This window comes from Morone saxatilis, unplaced genomic scaffold, assembly GCF_004916995.1.
Source record: "Morone saxatilis isolate NCDOM2014 unplaced genomic scaffold, NCSU_SB_2.0 Contig21, whole genome shotgun sequence".
Taxonomy (NCBI): domain Eukaryota; kingdom Metazoa; phylum Chordata; class Actinopteri; family Moronidae; genus Morone; species Morone saxatilis.
The window spans coordinates 6723882-6734826 of NW_023339774.1; the positions used below are offsets into that span (position 1 = coordinate 6723882).

Genomic DNA, 10945 nt, shown 5'->3' on the forward strand with positions numbered 1-10945 from the left:
GTGTGCGTGTGCGTGCGCGTATGGCTGACGGCTGATGTCTCACACTGTCTTGGATTTCCCTTCAGTCACATCCTTCTCATGTCCTCTTGGTCTCCCCCAGTGAAACCAACCTGAAGGTGAAACAGGCCCTGACTGTAACTGGAGACATGGGCATGTACAGAATTGTGGAGGCCACTGGCTCACTTTCAATGCGTGAGAAGCGTCCAATGGTTGACATTAAACACTGATTTAAGAACTACCAATCCCGGACTCTTTACTAACTACCATTTAGGGCGGGAAAAAGTTATGGTGGATATTCAGTAAAGACATTGGGACTTTGATGGTGCATGAGAAGCTTTTTGCACACCACAGAGAGAGTGGTAAGTGAACTATTTAGCATTAAATGAAAAGATTGATTAGGATAACAATACATAACATATAACAATATGGCCATTTAAACCACTATAATTAAGGTTAAAATAGGTCGGCCTTTACTCACTACACAGTATATAGATGTTATTGTACACCAGGAGCTGTAGCCTGGAATTACAGACGATTTGGACCTATCGCAGACATATCGGTATCAGCGTATATGTTATCCGATATTCCCTAAACATAGTTTTTGTCTGGTATACAATAAAAAAAGTATTATTTAACACATTAAGGAATATTTAACTTATCAGTTCATAAAGGTTGTGTTTGAGAAAGCAGCTTCTGAGTAGCTTGTGAGTATATCGTGAGAAAATCTACATAGAAAACCACCTCATAATTCACTATATTGGCGGCCATATTTGTAATCGGTGGATTTTTTTCAGTGTCAATAATCCCATATGGCTCGGGTTTTTTAGGTTTTTTTTTTTTTTTTGTTTTTTTNNTTTTTTTTTTTTTTTTTTGACTGGCCTACACTCACCATACACACAGGGCTTTAGCCTGCACTGCTGACGCTAACCTGTCTCTCTCAGGTGAGGTGCGATGTGAGCCTCCCAACAACCGTCTGGACAAGTTCAAAGGAACCCTGTCTCTGGACGGACAGACCTACTCTTTGGACAACGACAAGGTGCTGCTCAGAGGATGCACCCTGAGGAACACCGAGTGGTGCTTCGGCCTGGTCGTCTTCGGAGGTAAACTCTCACCAGCTGAAGCTCAAACCGTATCACAACAACCGTTAACGACATCATGATAATGCGCTGCAAAGACATTATGCAGAGAGACAGCATACAGGTACATTTGGGGTGCACCGCTCAATTCTGCAGGGGCCCAGTAGAGGGCGCTCAGGCTGGCTGCACACAACTAACAGAGCAGTTCTAGTGGGGAAATTCAACAAGACCGACAGAAAATACAGTATTAAATACCGTAGTGAATAATAAAAACTACATTTTAAAGGCTAATGTTAATGGTAAGTAGAATCATTAACTCTAATAGCTCCAAGGTGCTTTCTTACTACTTGTCTTTGGCTGTTGAACGTTATGACCTGCAGTCAGTTAGCCGTATATGCTTAGGACTAACTTTGGACTTTCGACTGATAAGAGTTTATTGGTCCGAATATTTACGCTACGTTACATTACGTTATTTTATTGGTCACTGCTCAGAGATATCTTGAGTCACCAGCATATTAAACTGAAACAAAAAGAAAGATATTTTGAGCGCAGCTATTGTACCACAAGGTTTGAGACATACGTTTTAATAATGGGATGCAGCCTCAGTCAAACTCTAGCTTGCGTGCACTTGTTTGTCAAATGTATGTGAGGATGACAAAGAGAGTAGCTCACACTTTGATAGAATCCACTGAACATTGCTTATTAATAATTAATAGTATATGAGGCAGGTGTTTTACCTTCAGAACAGTCCCTTCAAATGCTGCAAACGTGCCTCTGTCTACATTATTGTCAGTGTATGTGTATCTGAACAGAGATTGAACCTTTAACAGGTCCCGACACCAAGCTGATGCAGAACTGTGGAAAGACAACATTCAAACGGACGAGCATCGACCACCTGATGAATGTCCTGGTGTTGTGTGTGAGTCCTGTGTCTATGCACACTATCGCACAAATACACATAAGCTCAAGTCTACAAATTAGGTGGAAACATATTTTCCATGGTGTGACCTTTAAATGTTTTACGCATTTCTCTCACCAAAAGAGTCATTTGCTACTTTAATTGCTATGTATAGACATGTAACACACATTGGGGGCACTAAAAAGGTACATTTGTCATGTGTCTGACAAAAACATATACATACACGCAGTTGGGTCATGACTGTAGTCCTTTCTGTCTTGAAATACACTTAAAAAGATTAAAATAAAATTACAGTGGCTACTGCTGGGAGGGAACTTGTCAGTGTTGTTCCTCTCCTACTTGTTCCTGATAGAGTACAAGTCACTTTTTTTACCGATTGATATCATCAATGCAATATTTTTTTTAAATATTAAGATGTATGATATCTTTTATCCATCAGATCTTTGGTTTCTTGGCGTCTATGTGCACCGCTTTGGCCATCGGCAATGCAATCTGGGAGGTGAGGGAGGGGTCAGTGTTCACAGTCTTCCTACCTCGTGATGAAGGGGTTAATGCTGCTCTCTCATCCTTCCTTTCCTTCTGGTCCTACGTCATCATCCTCAACACGGTGGTGCCCATTTCTCTCTACGTCAGGTAATAAAACCAGACAAAACAAGCAAAGTTATCAAGCTCAGAGTTAAAGTTGTTCCGTCTTTGCTTACCCTGTGTGTGTTGTGGTCAGTGTGGAGATCATCCGTCTGGGGAACAGCTTCTACATAGACTGGGACAGGAAGATGTATTACCCCAAGAATGACACTCCTGCCCAGGCGAGGACCACCACGCTCAATGAGGAGCTGGGCCAGATCAAATACATCTTCAGCGACAAGACCGGCACCCTGACGCAGAACATTATGACTTTCAACAGGTGCTCCATCAATGGGAAAGCTTACGGTGAGCAGCTGTGCTTATATAAAGACCACAGAGTTGAATAAACACCCCAGCTTAGGTTGAAGGGTTGATTTTGTAGTGTATTTCTCTGTTATTCAGGGGATCTGTTAGACTTTTCTGGAAACAGGGTGGAAATAACAGAGGTAAGATGACTGACACGTGATTGTATATTTTTGTGGATTTCTGTCGAGATTGTGTTACTCTGTTTTGTTTCTCTGCTCTGCTTCTTTTTCTCTGCAGAAGACAGAGAGAGTGGACTTCTCCTGGAACAGGCTGGCGGATCCAAAGTTCATGTTTCACGACCACAGTCTGGTGGAGACGGTGAGAGAGGGAAACCTGGAGGCTCAGGCCTTCTTCCGCTTGCTGGCTCTGTGCCACACAGTCATGCCTGAGGAAAAGAAAGAGGGTGAGCGTCCTCTAATGGACATTTTTATTACTGAAAAGGTTTAAAAAGAACAATGAGATCGCAGTCCTTTATAAAGTTTCCTCTTTTTTCTCTTTATATTAACCATTTAGCAACTCCAGGATGAGATTCATTTCCTAAGATACTGTCTTTTCAAAAAGTATAAATGCCGACATGATTTGAAAACTTTGGTGCTCTCCAGTGGTGGTAATAACTTCTTTTTTTCCTTTCCCCTCTTGTCATCTCCGTCTCCTGGCAGGGGAGCTCTACTATCAGGCTCAGTCTCCTGATGAGGGGGCTCTAGTGACCGCAGCAAGAAACTTCGGGTTTGTGTTCCGCTCACGCACACCAGAGACCATCACGGCCGTGGAGATGGGCCGAGAAGTCACTTATGAACTTCTGGCTGTTCTTGATTTCAATAATGTGCGCAAGAGAATGTCAGTCATAGGTGAGAGAAGGTTGCATCAAAATGTCTAGTTATAGTTAAAATAATGATTGAGTTGCTATATTTTTAGGGCATATTTGGGAATTTAAACCATTACTCTGAACAATTTGTTGTCTGCATGTTTTTGATCCTAGCTATAAGCACATGGTAAAATACTATTTAAAAAAAAATCCTATTAGTGTGTTCAGGGACACAAATGACCAAAGTCACGTTATACTTTATAAATAACTTTTACTATAAATGTTGTAATCTGTCTTGAAATTGATCCAAGCAACAAGTTTATGTGTCAAACCTCATGACTCTGTCTTCGCTAAGCAACTTCCACCATGATTTTCAGTGCGTAGCCCCGAAGGCAAGTTGACTCTATTTTGCAAAGGAGCGGACACCATCATCTTTGAAAGACTCCACCCGTCCTGTGACAAACTAAAGGACATTACCATCAGACACCTCAACGTGAGTGATGCAGTTGGACTTTTGTGATGTGTATGTATCATTCTGTTTTTAACTGCTTGGAACTGTCCAACCAAAATAGGAGTATGCAGGCGACGGCCTCCGTACCCTTGCTCTGGCATACAAGGACTTGGATGAGAGGTATTTGGAGGACTGGAAACAGCGCCACCATGAGGCCAGCACTGCCATGGAGGGACGAGAGGAGAGACTGGACGAACTTTATGAAGAGATAGAGAAAGACCTGCTGGTTAGTCCACCTCTCAACAATTGGCTTGTTAACTTTTACATTAGTAGTTTAGTTGCCGGCTTATCTGGAGAATAACTGGATAGTCTATACTGTATATCCTGCTCCATACCACATAAATACACATAACACATAAATGAATGACACACCAACAAACAACTGCCTCAGACTAACAACTAGATCTATTGTGCAGATGTAAGTGCCGGCACCAGCACTGCTTTATCATTTTAAGTAATTTTCTTTCTGCCAGAGAAATAACATGGTTTTAAACTTGTTGCTTTAAACATAAACAGAATACACAGAATCACAGACTAATACCTTTTCCCACTGTCACCCTGTGCTCTGTGTTTTAAAGCTGTTGGGAGCGACAGCAGTGGAGGACAAGCTGCAGGACGGCGTGCCCCAGACCATAGAGCAACTGGCTAAAGCTGACATCAAAATCTGGGTGCTGACTGGGGATAAACAGGGTCAGTATTTTATCAACCCGGTCAAATCACACATATCAAGATGGGTGATGTGACACAGAATTGTAATGTGAAATATGTTCTCATATTCTCTCACTGTTAAGCTCATTGTGCGTCATTTCCAAGGGTTCACATAGCATATCTAAACATTCGGTGTCCCCTGTAAATGAACCTGTTGAATATTGTTGTTGTTGTGAAACAGAGACGGCAGAGAATATCGGCTATTCCTGCAACATGCTGAGAGAGGAGATGAAAGACATTTTTGTTGTGGCAGCTAATACGGCTGAAGGAGTCAAAGAGGAGCTACAGTAAGTCGGTCATTTTAGATTGATGAAAGTGTAGTAGGTAACGCTCAGTTACTACTGTATGTGATGCAGTAGGCTAAGCTAGTTAGCTAGACATGCTAACAGTTGCAGCTTACTTTGCAGCAAATAAACACACTGTTGCAATGCATTGTTTACACTTCTCCTCCAAACTCTGAAACCAGACCGCTTTTGACGGTGGCTGATTAAAGTTTATCATTAGACCGGAAAAACTGGCATTGCCCTTTTGGCGTCATATTTTAAGTTGAGGTAAGGTTAAGGTATGAGTTGATGTTAAAGCTTTTGTTTCTATCCAAACTCTTTTTTTTCTTTTATAAAACAACCCCAAAAAAACAATTAATGAAAAAAATATTTTTTTATTAACTTACCCAACCGCCCCCATGTCCCTGTCCCTCAGGAAAGCAAGAAGGAAAATGTGTCCAAATGCTGCGGATGAGCCATCTGTAATCAAGGCCCGCGCAGGCCTGTTTTGGCTTCAGAGGACAGAAACTGTGCAGGATGAGAAGGTGGATGGAGATTATGGCCTAGTTATAAATGGACACAGTCTGGTAAGAAGGCTTTTTTCAGGCACATTACTATTCTCAGGAGCAGCTGAATCAACAAGAAATGTTGTACCCTTTCTCTCCACATGTCCTCCATACAGAAAATGTCCTGCTGGATGTCCTGTTTTCAAAAAAATAAAGTTGCCTGGCTGGGCCCAAACAGTTACTCAGTCTGAAAAGTTACCACACTGGGGGATGATATTGTACAATTAAAAAATAACCATTGGAAATGTACAGCCTGATTCCAGTATTTTTAGAGTCTGTACATTTACATTTGCCTTTAGTTTAAGAAAAAAGGGAGGATTCATCATTTCCTCACCAGAATTGACTGTATTCCTGACAGTGTGGAGCAGACTTTCATTTTGGTTGGATGTTTTTGAGAGGTGTATGGTTGCATTGGGGGGACTCCTGACCTCAGTACAGTCCTGTACACCCTTCTTCTCTATCGTTCTCAGGCCTTTGCACTGGAGAAGAACTTGCAGATGGAGCTGTTGAGGACAGCTTGTATGTGTCAGACGGTGATTTGCTGCAGGGTCACCCCTTTGCAGAAGGCCCAGGTGGTTCAGCTGGTCAAGAAATACAAGCAGGCTGTCACTCTGGCCATTGGGGATGGGGCCAACGATGTCAGCATGATCAAGGGTAAGCTCATTCAACTCAAACACTATTACAAGATCCAGAGAGTTGTATAAAAACAAAACAGCTGGAAAATAGTTAGTTTCTCACTGTATGAATTCTGTGAATTCCTTTTCTGTCCGTCCTTCAGCTGCTCATATCGGTGTCGGCATCAGCGGTCAGGAGGGCATGCAGGCAGTTCTCTCCAGCGACTACTCCTTTGCCCAGTTCCGTTACCTTCAGCGCCTCCTGCTGGTGCACGGTCGCTGGTCCTACCTACGCATGTGCAAGTTCCTACGATATTTCTTCTACAAGAACTTCACCTTCACCTTTGTGCATTTCTGGTACGCCTTCTTCTGCGGCTTCTCTGCACAGGTGAGGAACATGGAATGGAATTATGGAACATAGTTTAATGGGTTACATGTGAAAAAGCAAGGAATCTAGTAAGGCACACAGTATTCACTAGTATTTATTGGTGACCTGTTACACTGATGTATACTGTACGGATACAAGACTGTAAACTGTTCTCAATTCGTTCCAGAATACATAGCAACATGTAATATTATTAATGCTGTATGTACATGTTTAATATTGTCTTTGCTGTTCTTGTTCACAGACTGTGTACGACGAGTGGTTCATCACCTTGTACAACCTGGTTTACACAGCCCTTCCTGTCCTCGGCCTGAGCCTCTTTGACCAGGTATGCACTCAGACGGGACAGTTAATCATGAGTTTGAAATATCATATCATTTGTCAGTATTTGACAAATTCTCTTCTCTTTCTGTAGGATGTGAATGACCGCTGGAGTTTCCAGTATCCTCAGCTCTACACTCCAGGCCAGCTGAACCTGTACTTCAGTAAGAAAGCCTTTGTGCGCTGTATGTTGCACAGCTGCTACAGCTCCCTCATCCTGTTCTTCATCCCGTGGGCCGCCATGCAGGACACGGTCCGAGACGATGGGAAGGACATCGCCGACTATCAGTCCTTTGCTTTATTGGCACAGACCTGTCTACTGGTTGTAATGAACATACAGGTGAGGAATAAGGTTCCTGTCACCAGAAGCATGGGCACACTAAAGCTGCAGGACTTTTGTATCAGTGTGATGAAGTGCCTTGATTTTGTTAACGAATTTAATACACTGGATTAGCCCAAAAAAAAAACAATTCACTTTGGTTATTTTATTTATTAATGTCTTTTCTTTTTTTTAATGTCATATATGCTGTTGCAATACAGTGACATTTACTCTGATAGATTGTATTCATACCACCCCCTCTTACAGCACCAAAATAATAAAATATATATATATTATTCAAAATTCCATTTTTCAGCTCTCTCTGGACACCGATTACTGGACTGCAGTGAACCAGTTTTTTGTATGGGGCAGCCTGGCCGCTTATTTTGCCATCACATTCACCATGTACAGCAACGGCATGTTTCTCATCTTCACCTCCTCGTTCCCCTTCATTGGTGAGTAGATTCAGCTCATTTAAATATGGTTTATTAAGAAGTGGGTTGCCAGTCTCCATTTACAAACCTCCATCCTCATTCCTCCATTGTTAGCTGTTGATGCATTGGATGTTAGCCATATTCAATAATGTAGAGTATAATAATAAACCCTTTTACTCTGTGATTCTGACTGCCTGTGTGATGCTTTTGGAACTCAGGAACAGCAAGGAACTCTTTGAACCAGCCTAACGTCTGGCTGACCATATTCCTGACCTCCCTCCTCTGTATTCTGCCTGTGGTGGCTTTCCGCTTCATTCTCATTCAGCTTCGGCCCACCATCAACGACAAGGTCAGTTAATGCACGACACAGACTATTAAGCCCTCCTGTCTTATATGCACCCTGTTTTTATGGTAATCGTGTTCTGAATGATAAAATATGTTAAATGGCGCTATGTCATTTCAATTCCGCCTTCCCATATTACCCTGTGGGTTACAATTTGTCCTTCTGATATATTAGAGATACGATTAGGCAGCAAAATCAAAATAAAAAATGCAATCGCAGACTGATACAGATACATTTATACCTCTAGAGGTCAAATTTGCTTAGTTTAATATAGATTTACCGCAACTAAAATATGTTTGGAATATTGTGACCGTGGAATCATAAGGTTCTGTCTGCTAATAAAGAAAGCAGTGGTTTTCTTTGTAAAACTTTGTTTTAATTCACAAAACACACACTTTTACTAAATGGAGTTATTTAGACACTAAGACATTTTCAATTTTCTCATTTTCAAGCACAGATTGTTTTATTGAAAATACATGTTACAAAAAAAACATTGTTTTTAAATGTTTCTCTACAAATTTTGTCTTCTTGTTATTCACTTTTTCTGTCGGCTGCCGTCCCTGCGTCTGTGACATGTTGAATAAAATAGTGCACAAGCCAGGAGTTTGTGCATATGTGCACATATGCAAGAGGCATATGAAGTAATGAAAAATAAACTGTCCTGAATGAGGAAATGTCTCCATATTAAGACCACATTAAAGACCTGCCCCTCTCTCCCGTTCTAGGTGAGACATAAGATGCGGAAGGAGGCACTGCCAGTTGCTAAACCTGGCGCTCCATATCGCAAGCGTATCAGCACCCGTCGGTCCGGCTACGCCTTCTCACACAGCCAGGGCTACGGTGATCTGGTGACATCTCGGAAGTTCCTGCAGAGACTACCGCTGTGGAGTCGGCCGGCCCTGTTTACCCAAACAGACTCTCCCCTGGCTCAGAATCAGCCACAGCATTACCGCACCATTGCAGAGGAGCCGGAGGAGTCACAGAGCCCTTAGACGGAGGTATGCAGGGACACTGCAGAGTGCGTGGAAGCTGCATACTAAGCTTTTATTTTGGAGCGTAGCTCACACTCATTAGAGGATGCACAAGTCCACTACCTGGATTGTTTCCAAACCTTTACACTTAAATCTGAGTCTGACTTATTTCTAACGGATAAATGTTGATATCACTTTGAACATGCTGAACTTGGCAGCACATACGGCCTTGAAGGACTGCACTGGTGCTTTTGAATGTTGAATTAGCTTAATGAGTACTCTCATATATTGTAGTCTACATCAGTGGTTTTCAAACTGGGGTTCAGGGACCAACACGGGCCCTTGAGTGGGTTGTAGGGGGTCCACAGCAAAAGAAGGAATAAAATATTTGAACTTTAAACACATTTTTTGGAAGTTGGAATAACAAGGGAATTAATTGGTTTGCCCATTTGATCATTGATTAACTTTGAAGACTTAATTATTTTCAAATAAATAAAAAAAATGTTTTAATTACTTAGAGGGGATTCTCTAAAAGACAATGTCCTCTCAAATTGGTGGTCAGTTGTCTAATGTGCATCTATTATGGGGGTCCTTGACAGGTTTGGGAACTGCTGGTCTACATTACTGTTGGCATACCAGAAGGTTTTAGACAGATATTTCTAATTCTATTTAATTGCCTGAAGATTCGTCACTGTCATGTGGTTAAACTTTCTAACAGGGACTTTTTCTAGAATATACATTCAAGCACACTTCATACATTATCTGCAATTTGAGAGTCAGATGCTGAAATGCACCTTTTTAATTGCGAAAAGAAGAGCTTAAATTCACATCATTTCACAGCAGCTTGTTAACTTTATTGTCATTACACTGACTAGTTTACAGCAAAACTAGTCTTGTCATTCCAAGACAGTGCAACCTGAAGATAATTCCACAGGTGCCAGGGCGGATCATGTAGATTTGACAGGAAAATAAAAGTGTCACCTGTCTCAAGCATGATTAGGCAGCCTGGACAGTAAAAAGTCAGATTGAAAATCAATGGTAAGATTTGGGAAACAGACAGAAAAACTGTATGCAGTTTGTACTTAATGATATGAAACATTTAAAAGCAGAAACTGCGACGAGATTAACGCTGTAAATTTGTATTGTGATCTGTGATTTTTTTTAGAAAGTAAAGTAAAAAATGTAAAGGTTGCCACTATCTGATCTGGTGAAACCGGATTACCACACTGCCTGCAACTCGAAGTTGCATTTTGTACCTTTTTAATTTTTTTCGTTTCACTCAAGTGAATTGTCAATACTCAGGTTGTCATGAGAAAAGATAAAACTGTGATTTCAGTTTCAGTTGAAATCTACTATGAATCTATTTTCACTCTTGTTTACACGATTATTCACATGAAGATTTTAAACATTGTTTTATTATTGTTCTGCTCTTTGTTAATAATCTGTCTGTGTATGACGGGATGCATCACAATCAGTACCACGTAGTCACAGTACTTTCAAAGTACAGCCAGGGGTCAGTGTTGTCTTTGTAACTGAAATATAGTAGTTACAGTAATGGTTTAAGTGTCATATGACAGACAGTGCAACGACCAGCAGACGGCACATATTACTCATAAAATCCCTTTTTCTAGTCCAAACCCATATTTTGCCATTGTGTCTTTTATTGTATTGTCAGGCCACTCTGATTCACATCTGAAAAGACTTTTGTTGGCTGATAGAAGTTTTGATCATCACGATCGTCACAAAGTTTCTACGTCATCTGTGAATAAAACTGATAACT

At 41.2% G+C, this 10945-nt stretch overlaps 1 protein-coding gene across 1 annotated transcript in view; it reads left to right on the top strand.

The window, feature by feature from the left end:
• The window catches only part of LOC118332376 (phospholipid-transporting ATPase ID-like), a 14251-nt gene extending 3306 nt beyond the window's left edge, over positions 1 to 10945 (top strand). Inside the window, exons 9-28 of the mRNA XM_035667621.1 lie at positions 101 to 177; positions 942 to 1100; positions 1907 to 1995; positions 2435 to 2628; positions 2717 to 2925; positions 3022 to 3065; positions 3163 to 3328; positions 3585 to 3773; positions 4108 to 4223; positions 4303 to 4467; positions 4820 to 4931; positions 5131 to 5236; positions 5649 to 5799; positions 6249 to 6432; positions 6557 to 6780; positions 7022 to 7105; positions 7193 to 7438; positions 7734 to 7872; positions 8070 to 8200; positions 8920 to 10945. Of these exons, the coding sequence (XP_035523514.1) occupies positions 101 to 177; positions 942 to 1100; positions 1907 to 1995; positions 2435 to 2628; positions 2717 to 2925; positions 3022 to 3065; positions 3163 to 3328; positions 3585 to 3773; positions 4108 to 4223; positions 4303 to 4467; positions 4820 to 4931; positions 5131 to 5236; positions 5649 to 5799; positions 6249 to 6432; positions 6557 to 6780; positions 7022 to 7105; positions 7193 to 7438; positions 7734 to 7872; positions 8070 to 8200; positions 8920 to 9186 (3052 nt within the window). The 3' untranslated portion in view covers positions 9187 to 10945. The remainder of the gene's footprint in view (positions 1 to 100; positions 178 to 941; positions 1101 to 1906; positions 1996 to 2434; positions 2629 to 2716; positions 2926 to 3021; positions 3066 to 3162; positions 3329 to 3584; positions 3774 to 4107; positions 4224 to 4302; positions 4468 to 4819; positions 4932 to 5130; positions 5237 to 5648; positions 5800 to 6248; positions 6433 to 6556; positions 6781 to 7021; positions 7106 to 7192; positions 7439 to 7733; positions 7873 to 8069; positions 8201 to 8919) is intronic.